The sequence below is a fragment of the Ambystoma mexicanum genome, chromosome 10 (assembly GCF_040938575.1).
Source record: "Ambystoma mexicanum isolate Mex_15411 chromosome 10, UKY_AmexF1_1, whole genome shotgun sequence".
Classification (NCBI taxonomy): domain Eukaryota; kingdom Metazoa; phylum Chordata; class Amphibia; order Caudata; family Ambystomatidae; genus Ambystoma; species Ambystoma mexicanum.
Window position 1 is genome coordinate 1,556,974,013 of NC_090932.1, and position 14,714 is coordinate 1,556,988,726.

The following is a 14,714-nucleotide window of genomic DNA, read 5'->3' on the forward strand; positions in this document are numbered from 1 at the left end:
CCTGGTAGACCTCATTCCACGAGGCAGGTGAGTGAGCTCCAGGCGTTGTCTGTTGTACCTCCCTATTTGTTTTTTTCCAAAGAGAAGGTGACTTTGAGAATGAGGCCTTCGTTTCTGCCGAAGGTGGTCTCCGATTTCCATATGTCTCAGCAGATCCACCTTTTTGTGTTTTTTCTTTAGCCTCAACCTTCCAAGGCAGCGGAACGATTCCATCAGTTGTACCCGTTGCGGGTCCTCAGCTACTACATTTCTCGTGCGATAGAGGCTAGGAAAGATTACCTGCTTTTTCGTGGGTTACTCTGGGGATCATGCTGGCAGGGCAGTGAGCAAACAGACCCTGTTGAGGTGGATTATTCTCTGCATCTGTGAGTGCAGTGATTTGGCTGGGAAGGATGTCCATGAGAGTCTGAGGGCGCATTCTACCAGAATAGTATCTGCAACCTCTGCCCTGCAGAGGAGAGTGAGGGTCCTGGACATCTGCAAGGCTGCGACATGGGCATCTTTGCACACATTCAGTAAGCATTACTGCTTGGATTCCCTTGCGGGACCGGATGCCGGTTTTAGTAGGGTAGTCCTGCAGAGAATTACGGTCTATGTGGTGTTCTTGCTTCCTCAACTCCTCCAGATTTACATACTGCTTTGGGAGTCTATCATACATGAGGAATCCGCAGGAGGGAAAGAATCCATTAGAAGAACAAATGACTTAACTCTTAGTAATGTTCTTTCTTTTGGATGTTCCTCCCACAGATTTGTCATTGCCCTCCCTGCCTACTCCTCGTGGCCGATTGCTGGTACACCCTTAGTTCTACGATCCCTCAGATTCAGAGTGCTAGGGAAAAGGGGTGGAACTGAGGTTTTGTGGTGCAGGGCCACATTATATACTGGCCCTGACGTCATGTCTTGCGTGAGGCATGTAGAGGCCTCGGGCGGAGCCGACGTAGAGCTGGCCTGAGCTACCTCACAGCGGAAAAGTTTCAGAAGAACAGCTGCGCTGGGTTAAAGATATCACAGATGAGGAATCCGTGGGAGGAATATCCATCCGAAAGAATATTACCAAAAGATAAGTAATTTGTTGTTCCCGGATCTGTTCTGTGTTTACTGGTTGGGAAGGAAGGGCATTGTGAGAGATGTAGTTCATCTGAGGGTGGTTTGCTTGTACAATTTCGATGTTTGGGCCCCGTGACATGTTTTCTGCTGTCATCCCTGTCTTTATTGTCACAACTGGGTATTTTGCCAGGTTTACTCTCTCCGCAGCCCCTCAAGGCGGGGGACTTCATCACAGTAAGTATTGTCACACAACTACTCTAAAAATACATACATACATGCTCGGGAGGATAGCTCAGGGGCAACACGCTCGCCTTAGAAGCAAGATGACGTGGAGCAACACAGGTTCGGTCCACGCTTGGAAACCTCTGGGTATTAAGCGCGTTATAAATAACCAATTATAATTATGGATCCACTCTTGTGAGAAGGTAGAAAAGCCTTTGATTCGAAACCAATACAGAGAAATAATCAGATACAGAAAAACACAGTAGGAACACTAAATAAGTCCAGCGCTGAGAACCCCCTAGGAAGTCATCCGTTCCTCTAGATATACTTTTCAGGTAGGTTTACTATTGGATTGGACCATGCCACTGGTTGCGATTCAGACCTCAAAAAGTTAGTAAAAGTTCAGTTATGTAGCTCTCTCAGTCCCACTACTCAAAGGAATCCTAAGGTGGGGATCCTCGATTAGACCACCACCAGAAAGACAAAAGAGAGATAGGGCAGGACTTTATGCCCATGTAACCCTATTTAAATTCCACCCCCCACCCTCCTTACTCCAATTTCTCCAGAGACCACTGCACAGTTCCGGACTCATTTGGGGACATGTCCTCATGTGCTTGGTCTGGTCGAAGGAAGCCCTGGGGTTAGAAGTGCAAGGGCCAGCTTTGGACCCAGTATTTAGTTTTGCAGTGTCTGTATTTTGTCTCTAGGCACTGCCCATCTGAACACCCTTGCAAAGAAAGGAAGAAAACTTCTCCAGAGCAGGTGACCTCATGAGACCCCCAGGCAGCTAAGAAGACGGTTTGTAACAGGAATCACCACGATCAGGCGATCTTTGATGGGCGAACAAAGGTGAAGGCCCTGCATTGCTTCCATTGGGATTAGAAAACTGAAAATGCAGGAGCAGGTGTCTTGTAGCACAAGTTGAAGATCCTCTAAATTCCAAGAATGTACTCGAAGCAGCAAGAGTTGCAGCGAGGTAGCCCAGGAGAGAGCTGGTTAGTCCACCAGTTCATCCAGGCACACTTCCAAAGGCTCAGCAGGCATGGATCATCAAGCAGGGGTTGAGACTAGTTGTTCCCACTGGTTCAGGGGTTGAAGCACCGGCGAGGGGCCTTCTTGAGATCAGGACAAAGGAGCAGAGCTTCACCGGCACTTGACTGGAGTTGATGCTGGTCAGCTGCAACAGTTGTCCTCGGGTCATGAGTAGGCTACGCATCTTCGTAGGGCGCTTGGCTTCAACAATGATCTATGTAATTGCTGCAGGAGTCCTCCTTTTATCCAAGATTTGCACTGGAAGCGTGCCCAGTTCCACCAATGGTAAGAATCTGCACTGTTCAAACAGGCTGTGGCTATACAATCATGGATAGCCATGTGTCACACATTCTCCCCAGCAATATACACCATGTGATCTGGATGTGAACTGGGACCAGACAGTCCCAGCTCCCATACAAGGTCACGCAAACAGACCACCATTTTGCCCGGGAAAGCAGAAGATTTCCCTGGGAAAGGGCATTCCATATATGGCAATTCCAGACCTGTGAGGGCAGGAAGAAGACCAAAGGACAAGTGAAAATCATATGGCACGTCATTTCATGGACACCTTATATTGGCAACCACAAAGTTGCAAAAGAAAATGATATAAGGATACTAAATAACAAAACCACACTTCATTGTAAGGTGATGTGTGCAGTTGTCAAAATATAAGAAATTCACTAAGAGAGACGTAGGGCCTTGTTACGAGTCCAGCGGTAACCCTGCCGGTGCTGCCGGCAGGTTGCTGCTGAACTTGTAATATTTTACCGGTGCCTCACTTCCGGGTAATTTCCAGTCAGACGGCCCGGGAAGTCGGGCGCCGGTAAAATGTTAGTCCCCATTCCCACAGAGTCGCATAGGACTCTTTGGGAGTGGTGACTGGGAAGCGCTGGCACCATTGCGAACGATGCCGGTGCTTCCGCGAAGAGTCAGCCTACCGTGGCCGCTGCGCCCAGCAGGCTTAGACCTCTCAGGGGCGCCGGCAAACTCGTTATTTGACGGTCTGGAAACAAGAGTGCCAGTGAGCTTACCGGCACCCTTGTTTCCAGACAGGCAAACTTGTACTGAGGCCCATAGTCTCCCAGTACTGATAGTCTTATGTTCTGAACAGTTTTCCTGTAAAAATGAGCACAAACAAAGTAAAGTAAAAAGGTTTACTTCTAATAATTCTGGACAGCTGTCAAAACAACGCAAATAGAAAGGGTGTCCCGTCAAAGTCTATGGAAGGAAAGCAGCAAAACGATAATCTTTCCTAACAGTCGCTCAGTGCTGCAATTGTGTGGATGTCTATTTTTCCTCTTTCATGATCGACTGGTCTCTTGCTGTCTTACAAGCCTGTCTCTGTTTTTCTGTCCACTTTCTTGCAGTCAGATGCTTGCTCATCTTGTATTTGCTCTCAAACATTATGCCGTTTCATTGTAGAAAATGCTGGATGACGGGCTGATTGTCCACGCATCCGGGGAAGCCCTTCGCACTTTCATCTATGGCTTTTATTTCTATAAGATTGTGATGGACAAGGAACCGGATCGTGGTAAGTCTTGTCTCTTTATTATCTGTTGGAGGGTTTGTTTTATCCGTGATTTGATAGAAAAAGGAAGGTCCCAACTTTAGAGTCCCCCACCCTCACTATTTTTGTATCAGCACAATCATGCATCTGATATACTCATTGGTAAGGCAGTTTTGGTACCCCCCCCGAGTGCCTTCGCTGTGGGCTTCACACCACTAATCCTATGGTGAGGCAAAACCACCCAACCAAAAACGAAAGCCACAACTCTGTTCAAGGTGCGTTAAGTGGCAGAACGATCAGGCTTAACTCTCAGGAAGGGATACCACACTGACACAAAGGTACAATTAGTCAACATACTTATCCATAGACAATACATCATCCCTACTATATCCCTCTATCATTCCTAATCTTAATTCTCTTTCTAATCTTTCCTTAACCTCTTCATTTATCCCTTCACTTTTTAAACATGCCAGTTATTCCTTTCCTTAAAAAACTCTCCCTTGACCCTTCTTCTTTTAATATTCGTCCTATCTCACTTGTTCCCTTTCTCTTCAAACTTCTCAAAATAGCTGCCAAATCACAAGTATTATCTCAACTCACTCTTTGCTCCCACCAATCCAATCTGAATTTCATCCACACATTCTACCGAAAATGCTCTACTGCATGCATCTAAATCTTTGCTTTCTGCCTGCCACTGCATGCTTTCATCTATTCTCATTCTTCTTGGCCTTTCAGCTGCCTTTGACGCTGTCGAACACTTTACATTACTTTCCACCGTCACATCTCTTGGTTTCTCCAGTAACAGTCTTAAATGGTTTAGATCTTTTCTCCTCTCGCACTTACTCGGTATCCTTTACTGGTCTTACCTCTATTGCACCTCCTCTTCTCTATGGGGTTCCACAGCATTCTGTTCTTGGGATGCTGCCTTTCTCAATCTACACTATTCCCCTTAGTGCACGCATTCAATATTTCGACCTTACATTCCACTTTTATGCTGATCAGATCATCTACTTCTCTTCCTCGAATTCTCTTCACTCTACTGTCTCCCCCTGCCTCCCTGCTGTTTAGTCTTCGATATCTTTTCACTTTCTCATCTCAACCCACAAAAAATTGAAATTAGCTTCTTCCCTTCCTTCTCCCCGCCACCTTCTCTCTCTCTCTCTCTCCTGTCTTTTTCCCTCCTAGCTTTCTTCCTTTTCCCCCTCACACTTGTAACCTTTGGGTCACCTTTGACCCTTCCCTATCTTTCTAACATATTTCTACAACAGTTCTTATCTGTTGCTATCCTTTTCATAATCTTTGCCATATACTAACTTTTCTTTAGTGCCCCTAAAATTCATATTTCCACTTCTATTCTCTCTCAACTTGATTACTGCTCTACACTTCTAGTGGAGTTTCCCTCTTCTTATTTTACTCCATTCTATATTTAACTCCTCAATTAGAGTTCCCTTTTTGTTACCTCCCCAATCATCTAATCAATTCTGTCAGTCTATTTCCCTTTGAATCTCGTCTTCTTTTACGCTTTCTTACCATTGTCTTCAAAGGCTAACCTGGCCAAGCCGCCCCCTCAACCTTTGTCCTCTGGCATCACCCTATTCCCCCCTCCTGCCACACGTGATCTCAACACCTGCATTTTCCCTATGCCCCACCTTCTCGCTTCCTCTTTTCACTTCTTGCTCCAAAACTTTGGAATGCTCTTCCCCCGACATTCAGTCTTCTCCTCTTCACATGTTTCATACTAGGTTAAAGGTCCATTTCCTGTTCTCTCTGTCCGTTAACTTCTCTCTGTTGCGTTTAATTGCAGTTATTGTCATCTGTTCCATTTTTTTGTACCGTTTATTATAATTTTTGTACAGCACTTTGTCGTAAAAATTTTTTAGAAATACTAATAAAATACAAATGTGAACGCTACCAAAAAGGTACATTGAGGTACTTATGCGGTAAATCGGTTTGCACCCCTGCTGAATCGAAAGCTAAATAATAGATGCCACCAGCCTACACCTTAAAGGGGCAGGGAGACTTTAGAAGGTCAAGGAAATAGGTCAAGGATCCAAGAAAAGAGGAAGGGAAAACACAAAAAGTTAAGATGTCCCTACAAAGGACTTACTCAGACTGTTATATAAAAACGTACCTAAAATTGAAAGCATTTACTCTTCACACACTCGTACCTCTCTGACATAATGAAAGAACCCTTTCCTCATCTTTTTTTTAATGCAGGAACATGTGAAAGTCTGGAATTTACATACAGTCTAAAAAAAACATAGTTGGGCAAAATGTTTCAATTGCTCATAACTCTCAGTGTGTTATATTACAGTGGATGTCTCCTTTCACTACATCCTAAAAGTAGTGGCGTTCGACAGTTCATACTATAGCTATTCAGTCTCCTCCCATCACCACAGAGCATTCACTATGCATTTCTGATACTTGCTAGGTATGGTCGTAGGATCATTGGAATATTGCATGGTCTGTCCATCCTTATCTTGTACCAGTTTTAAGATTTCTGTGTTTTCTCTTAACATCTATTGATTGAAGGATGCTTCAGAATACACTACTGCCATTCCTCACCCTATCAGATTCATCTCTCTTTTTTTTACTTTCCTGAGTAGGTTCAACACAACCAAACACATGGCACACAACGGCGATGGAAGACTTCACAGCTTTCCAGAGGAAATGGTTTGAGGTGGCTTTCGTGGCAGAAGAGCTGCTGCACTCGGAAATTCCTGCCTTCCTCCTACCCTGGCTGCCCAGCCGACCCACTTCATATGCAAGTAGGCACAGCTCCTTTAGCCGCAGCTTTGGAGGACGGAGCCAGGCAGCTGCATTGTTAGGTAGATAAATAGCACAGACTCCTGCTTGGGGATGCAGATGATGGGAGACCGTTGAAACGGTGACCACCGGCTGCCAAGAGAATGATCTCACATGGAGTGCAGCAAGGCTGTGTCAATTCCATTAGCTATTCTAAAGATAAAGATCTCACTAACCAATTATGTTTTTTAGGTAAAACCACCACTAAAATCAGCATTAATTGGGAATCGTGAATGGTAGTTTTCAAAAGAGAGCCAATACCTTAACGAGTATGGCATCTAATATCTTTTAGTCTTGAAGGTTTAGTCTTGAAAGTTGATGATTGAGTGGAGAAAGTGACCAGGCATCCCAATCACCTCTAAATGTGTGATGTCATGGAAAGAGGTATCTTACTTTTTGGAATTTGGGAATGCAGTAGGAAGGTTAGTAATACCATTTGCGACTTGAGAATCCCAGTGGAATTGACGCACAAAAGTTGGGCGGGCTAGTGGAATAAGTGTCTGAGCAACTGGAAAATCAGCTCATTACTCAAAGGTGGGGCGAAACACCTAGTAATTGGCAATACTGTTGTAATATCAGGATAAAAATCTACACTTAGGCTGCTATTGGAAAGCTGGGCAGAGCACTAGGTACTTGGTACACTAGTGTAAGATGGGACAGAACATCTTGTTGAGAATGCTACTGTAAAATGGGGCAGAGTGCCTGGTAGTTGGGTAAGTTAGTATAAGATGGGTCGGAGCACCTGGTAGTTGGTAATGCCAGTAGAATATCAGACTGAGCACTTGATACACAGGGTTGTGGTGGAATATGAAGTATAGCATCTGATATTTTGGATGTCCCTATAAAGATGGATCAAATCATTTAGCTGTTCAGATGTCTTCAAAAGATTGATCAGGAAACCAAACCTGGTAGTTGGGAAGCAGGGTGACTGATGGGCCACGACGCCCAATGTATCTGGATCAGCACTACTTTGGTTGTTGTTATACCAAGAAAATGGTGATTCGGGTGAACTGGTAGAAGAAGGGGGCAGATATACTAGCAGATTGTGCCCTGTGAGTCTTTCTCAGAAACTCCGCTAGATGGGACTCTGAGTAAAAGATGAGCCAGAGGAACTGGTAGAGAAAATCCAGAATATACATTTGATGTTATGTTACTATGCTGTTGGACTGTAGTAGATTCAAATTGCTGAATACCTGTCAGAGGTGTATTTTGCTATACTTTGCCCCACCCAGCAATACTAGACTGTAATTGGCTAGGAAAAATAACACGAGAAAGTGTGAAGTAAGAAGGAGATAAAGAGGAAAATGTATTTGCAGACACAGGAAAAAAGATAGGCAGGGCTAAATAATGATGTCAGTTTGGTTGTGTGTTTTTCGATTATAATTAGATTATTTTCTAGAGAGAGGTTAAGTGGATCAGAGGTACTGTTCGATGGACAGATGGGTTTGAAGCACTTGTGCATGGGACTCTAGGGAATAGACAGGCCAAAGGTACTGGTGGAGGGGACTCCTTGGAATACATGGGTGATGCATAGTGGTAAATGGAATCCCATTGAATAGATACACAGAAGTATTGACTGTCACTATTTACAAAGAAAGGCACATGCGCTGGCACATGTGACCTATGGACAGGATGTTATGGGTGCACCTGCAGTCTGTAAGCTAGGATAATTCGTTGAGGGCCATGGGTTGTAGCCATAATGCTGGGACTAAGTCTGTGCAGAGAGTGCATAATTGGTGCTTGAGTGGGTTCAGAGTGGGATAATGAGTAATCATCCAGGATGGAAGTTGGAGTGGACAATGCATTGATTTCCCAGTTTTTGTGAGTTGTTAAGTTTACAATTATACGTTTTTGCAAGCTAAGAGCAGTCTTCACAAACAAATTGCGAACACTGAATGCTCTGTCACATAAGTGTTTGCGATATGTTCTGTAGTTCAGCAACTAGCTCGCCGAGCATCTGCACTAATGTGCCTGCCATGGCACCACTTTTGCTCTTTCAGACAGTCTAGCCCCCAAACATTTGACTTTCCTCTTCCTCCTCGACACATAATTTAGAAAACAGTACATTGTTTTTCAGTAAATCAAAACTAAAAACATGTTTTGTTCTTAAACCTTTAGTGAGGTGAAAGAAGAAGCAGAAATCACATCTGAACAACAAAGGCATTGAAATGTCCTGTTCACAAACATCAGTGGGCCGTTACCGACTACTACCGTCCCCCAAACTTGTGACCATGTGACTTCATTGGTTCCACTCTTGGCCCGGATTGCATGCACTTGATTTTTTTGTTTACCTTCCTTTCCTCTTTCCTAAATGTCAATTTGTAATACGAATCTGCATGCACCTATAGGGGCTCTGGAACAAGCTACCTATTACATACCTTTACCATCAAATTACCAATAATGTAATTTCCCCTCCCAATGCCAATACTTCTCTGTGATTCTTAAACCTGTGTGCCATCCGATTGAACAATCCTGCATGCAATAGTGAGTATTTTGTAGTCTGGTAAGAGGTTCCCACCCTTACTTAATGGTGGCTGGTGCGCTTACTATAGAGCTGCTTATCTTGTAGTAGTGGCTGAGCGTGACAGAGGTTGAGTGTTGTACTCTGTTCCCAAAAATGTGACTACTTTTGTATTTTACTACTTTTCATTGCAACATAGCAGCCACAGTGCCAGAGCAGCGAACAGTGACGGTGGACGTGGATGTCAACAACCGCAGCGACCGACTAGAGTGGTGCAGCTGCTACTACCATGGCAACTTCTCACTAAACGCTGCTTTTGAGATCAAACTGCACTGGATGGCAGTGACCGCTGCAGTACTCTTTGAAATGGTGAGCTGTTCCCATAAGGTTCTGTGCATAGAAGAACATGGCAAGCTGTGGCTGTTCAAGAGATGTTGTGGCTCACTGTTTCTGCCTAAGGCAGGCTGTGACGAACTCTGATGATAGGGTTACTTGGCAGATGCTGTACATGGGTGGATTTGGCACAGGATGTGTGCAGGCTTTGACTTTCATTGAGAGGGTGTGGCTTGCTGTGACCAGAGTTTGCCAAGTTGTGGTTGTCTATAGGACGACATGGGAAGCTTGCCTTATATTAGAAGGGCAAGGTAAGACATAACATTTTGTGGATGTTCATGAGGGCATGTAGCTGGTTGAAGTTTGCTATCCCCTGGGAAGAAGTTTCAGAATATGGCTTTCCATTGGAATTTGTGCTAGAATGTTGCTATCCACATGAGAATGGCGATGCAGCGGCAGGCCAGTGTAGGACAGGGCATGCTGTGGGCTGGGATGTTGTGGTAGACAGTGGCTGACCACAGGAGAGTTTGGTAGGACTATACTTCCTGGTTACGAGTGTGGTAGTCTGTGACTATACATGAAAAGGTATCATGCTGTGGTTCTTTGTGGTATAAGAGAATGCAGCATGCTGTGGATTTCCATGGGAAAACTTGTCAGACTGGCTTGCGATAGCAGTATGCACCTTTTCATTGGATGGCGTGACACAGTGGCTGGTAGTATGATTATGTGGCAGAATGTGGCGGTCTGCAAGTGAATGAGACATGCTTGACTCTGTAGATGAATCTGTAGCTGTCCACGTGATGAGGGAAACTGTGTCTGTCCACAGGAAGACAGGGAATGCTTTGGATGTCCACAGGAATACATGGCAGGATGTGACTGTGCATGTGAGGGTGAAGCAAATGAACTTTTCCTGTGTGTATGTGGCAAAATAGTGAATCACATTGGATTTCATGGCAGGCCGTGGGCCTAATTGTAAGGATGTGGCAGGTTGTAGCTTTCCATTCAGATATGTGGCTGTCCAATGGAGGGAGTTGCAGACTGTGCCATTCCCTGGGTAGATTGTGCTGGGTGTGGATTTCCATTGGAGGGCATGTCAAGCTCTGGCTGTGCTTGGGAGGAAGTGGCAGACAGTGGCTATCCATGTAAGGATGTGCAAGACCTTGTCATGTATTGTAAATCCAGGGCAATGTGCTCTCTTGATGTATGTCTTAACGGGACAGTCTTTTTTTAATACCTTCTTTTAGGTCCAGGGCTGGCATCGAAAAGCCACATCCTGTGGATTTCTGTTAGTTCCAGTTTTGGAAGGACCATTTGCACCGCCCAGCTACCTCTATGGCGATCCGCTGCGTGCCCAACTTTTCATCCCTCTGAATGTCAGCTGCCTTCTGAAGGAGGGCACGGAACATCTTTTTGATGGTATGGAATTTTATTTGAGACCACCTACCCTTTCTTCCTGAAATAAGATTGCTACCTGTGCATTGCTCATTTTGTTCTGGTGGATTGTTCACACTTTCCTTTTGTTATATAAGGTGCCCCCTCTAGAAATTGTAGAAAGTATTATTATTATTATGGTATGGTATTTATTGAGTGCGGACCTAGCTTTGAGAAGCAACGGGGCGCTTTACAGAGGTATACACCAATACAGATCAATAACGGAACGCTTTACTGAGGTGTACAACATTACAGATGCATAACAGAGCGCTTTTCCGTGGTAACAACAGAACAGATATACAGCGGGGGCGGGTGGGTGGGGGGAAACAGATGGGGACAGAGGAGGGGTAGCTGTACTGGGTGGCAGGAAGGAGAGGGGTGGCCGGCGTTTACCGTGTCAGGTGGCACAAGGGGTGACGTGATGGCATAGTTGTTGAGGAGGAGTGACTCCTTGAAGAGGTGTGTCTCGGGTTCTTTTCTGAATTGTAGGAGCTTGGGAGAGAGTCTTATGCCGATGGGGAGGAGGTTCCATAGTCTTGGAGCGTAGGCAGAGGAGCTTAGTTTCTGGACCGTTCTTTTTTGTTACTGGCCCATATCTTCGATCAACGCTGCAACAAAATGGCTGGGCAAGGCGATATATTCACGCATACTGAAATGGGAAAGAGAGAATTGCATATTGTCAGAGGAGCAATACGTTTTTAGGACAGGGGTTGACACTGTAGAGCAAATCATAAATCTTAGTTTGTTTCTAGATAAAAACACTAAAGGGTATGGAAGCCCAGTTTATTTGGGATTTATGGAACTTAGCCAAGCATTTGATATAAGCCTGCCAGCGCCCATTCTGAAAATACTTATTTCTTTACACACTGGCCTGAAAGCAGCAGTAAGGTTCGATAATGTAGGAAAACTAGCCCCCTTGTTTTACATCTCTTGTGGGGTTAGACAAGGATGTGTCATTGCCCCCTACTATTCAACCTATATGTCTGCAGTTTGGCAAATGAATTAAACAAAGCCACAAAGGATACTCTGAGAGTAGAGGGATAAACATTACTGTCTTGTCCTATGCTGACGATTCCGTTTTTTTGGCTCATACTCCTCTATGTGAGAAACCTGAAGGTGTCTCTCGCTGACTAGTACCTGTCATCCAGGTGGCCAGGACACGTCCATCACTATTGGATCAGTTCCTTGGGTGGACCAGTGATAGAGGATCACCTGGATGGGGAGTCCTCTGGGAGAGGAAGTGGGACACCGACGGGTGAGACACGAAATCCTCCTTCTTACAACACTTTTTCCCCATCCTACCACATAGGATACTCAAACACTCTACCCCTCCCAGTCCCCTGCCCTCCCCTTTCTGACACAAGCACTTTCTCACACCACGAAAGATGACAAACACCAAAGCTGTTTACCTGACATTTCCCAACACAAGGGTCAGGCAAAGTCAGGCAATTCACCAGAATCACACATACCTGATAGCCCTTTCCCTCCACCACAGAGATAAAAGTTGGAGCACGAGAGCACAATACGAGCAAGACAGACTGCACAACGAGAGAGCTAACCCAGCACGGCAGTTCAAGAGGACGAGAAAGGCGACCACAACCGAAAGGGTGGCAAGGCGACGCAACCTTGCCCTTTCTAACAACGGCCTGCGCAACGTCCGTGGAAGGAAACGTAAGACTGCGAACAATAGCCGACGTGTGTTGCAGCAGATGTCAATGGTACACAGGGCCCTCATCTGCTGATGGGAGAGACACTTGCCACCGTGGTACCATCCTTGACTCCAGAGACAAGAAAAGCCAAGCGGTTCATCACAGCCGGTGAGTCGAGGGGAGAGCCGATAAATAACCGAACTTTGGTGAACAAAAGTGACAAACTGCTAATTGAAGAAAGTACAAACAACTGTTAATACGAGAGGAGAAAAACAGCTGCAGCGGAGTACGGCACCACCAACTCTGGCTGATTACCCTATTGTTGAAACTACCATTACCAGAAGGCCTTGGGAACGGCTTGAGAAAGGAATAAAGTAATTGTAATTGTTTATTTATACAGTGCTTATACACAGGTGGAGTGCTTCAAAGCGAGAAAGGAACAAGGGAATAACCGTAATCATTCTTCGGCCTTGAAGTTTCTGAATGATCTAAACAGAAAAACTAGCATACTAAGCCTGACGGCATTTCTCCTAGTGCGAGTGCGTGAAGTGTTACAGTTGCGACCAAGCTAGGGAGGGGAGACAGAAATAAAAGGGGTGGGGGCAGGACAGATGAACATTACTAGTCCTAGTACATTTAGGTCATGTATGCGTACAGACAGAGAAATAGATGGGTGGGAGGAACAAACGTGTCCAATCCAAGAAGGTCCTGGGTTAAGTGCAGATAGGTTGCCTCACTCATGGAGCGTAAGATGAAAGTGCAGTAATGCTGAACATTGTGCCTTTGCCCGGAGGCAAGTGCAAAGACTGGTGGGGGTGGGGGGCTGGGACCTGTAAGGCTCTGGATGTGAACCAGGCAACCAATCAGAAAAAACTGAGCAGAGTTAGGCAGGAGAAGGAGGAAGGAAGGTGAAGAGAAAAAGAACGCAGGTTAGCAGGGGAGAGGGAGAGAGAAGGAGGAAGAGAAGGGGAAGTTCTTGACTAGTTTCTGGAACTTAAGGTGCTCTGGCTCAAGACAGCGAGAGGCAGGGAGACTGTTACAGAGGGAGGCACCAGCAGAGGATAAAGATCTACCCACAAATCTCTGTGAAAGCGGCTCACCTGCATAGAGTTGTAGGAGAACGAGTGGAGGACTTTAGAGGGAGAGCATTTAGGAAGAGAGTTTTGTAGATAGTGTGTGCCCCGGACCCAGAAAGCCTTCTGGATAATGCAGAGGGTCTTGAACTTGATCCGTGCAGCCACGGGGAGCCAGTGGAGGGATTTCAGTGCCTGAGAGATGCGGTCAGTGGGCTTGAGGCCAAGGATAAGTCTTGTGGTTCTGTTCTGGATGAGTTACAGAGGACGGAGAGTAGGAAGTAGGAAGATTGAGAAGGAAGCTGTTGCAATAGTCCAGCCTAGGGAGAACCAGGGCTCTCGAGGTGTTGAGCCTCTAGGGGAAAGTGAGAAAAGGTAGAATACTTCTGAGGATGTGCAGTTGGTAGTGAGACTTTTTGGAGATGTCTGAGATGTAAGAAGAGAAGGAGAGAGTGGAGTCAAAGATGATCCCAAGATTTATTGCCTCATTGGTAGGTGAGGGCGCAGGGCCAAGGGAGGCGGGCCAGTGTGAAAGTGGGAGCAGGGGTCCCAATGAGGACGATCTCGGTCTTACTGGCATTCAGGCAGAGATTGTTAGCACCAGGTCTGAATTGCGGATAGATAGTTAAGAATGAGTGAGTAGGAGGAGGAGGCTGAGGGTAGCCTATATGGGATATGCGTGTCATCTGCATAACTCTGAAAGTTAGAGGTAAAGGTAGAGATCCTGTGGGCCAAGGGGGCCATGTAGATATTGAAGAATGAGGGGGACAGGTTAGATCCCTGTTGGACACCACAAGTAGAGAGGGTGATACAGGAGCGAAACGACCCAGGTTCGACCTGGGAGGGCAGGTCAGAAAGAAAGGAGTCGAGCCACGCCAGGGCCTGATCTGTGATGCCCAGGGTATCACAGAGACGGGTGATCAGGATGTTGTGGTTTACTGTATCGAAAGCAGAAGAGAGGTCAAGAAGAATGAGGGCAGAGGGAGAGCTAGAGTCAAGATTTGAGAGCAGGTCTTCACAGGTGTTCAGAAGAGCAGATTATGTGCCTCTGGATGCTCTAAAGCCAGACTGATGGTCATGGAGACAACCAACAGATTCACTGCAGAGGGTAAGTTGGATGATAGCCAGCTTCTCCATGAGTTTTCCCAGGAAAC

General features: G+C 45.7%; 1 protein-coding gene across 8 annotated transcripts in view; it reads left to right on the forward strand.

The window, feature by feature from the left end:
- DEPDC5 (DEP domain containing 5, GATOR1 subcomplex subunit) overlaps nt 1–14,714 on the forward strand; it is a 1,004,325-nt gene that overhangs the window by 881,291 nt on the left and 108,320 nt on the right. For 6 of the 8 annotated variants that reach the window (XM_069619835.1, XM_069619839.1, XM_069619837.1 and 3 more), the window contains 4 exons: nt 3,724–3,832; nt 6,415–6,636; nt 9,274–9,443; nt 10,652–10,823. In XM_069619835.1, coding sequence (XP_069475936.1) covers nt 3,724–3,832; nt 6,415–6,636; nt 9,274–9,443; nt 10,652–10,823 — 673 coding nt within the window. The remainder of the gene's footprint in view (nt 1–3,723; nt 3,833–6,414; nt 6,637–9,273; nt 9,444–10,651; nt 10,824–14,714) is intronic. The other 2 variants (XM_069619836.1, XM_069619838.1) reach the window with 2 other exon arrangements.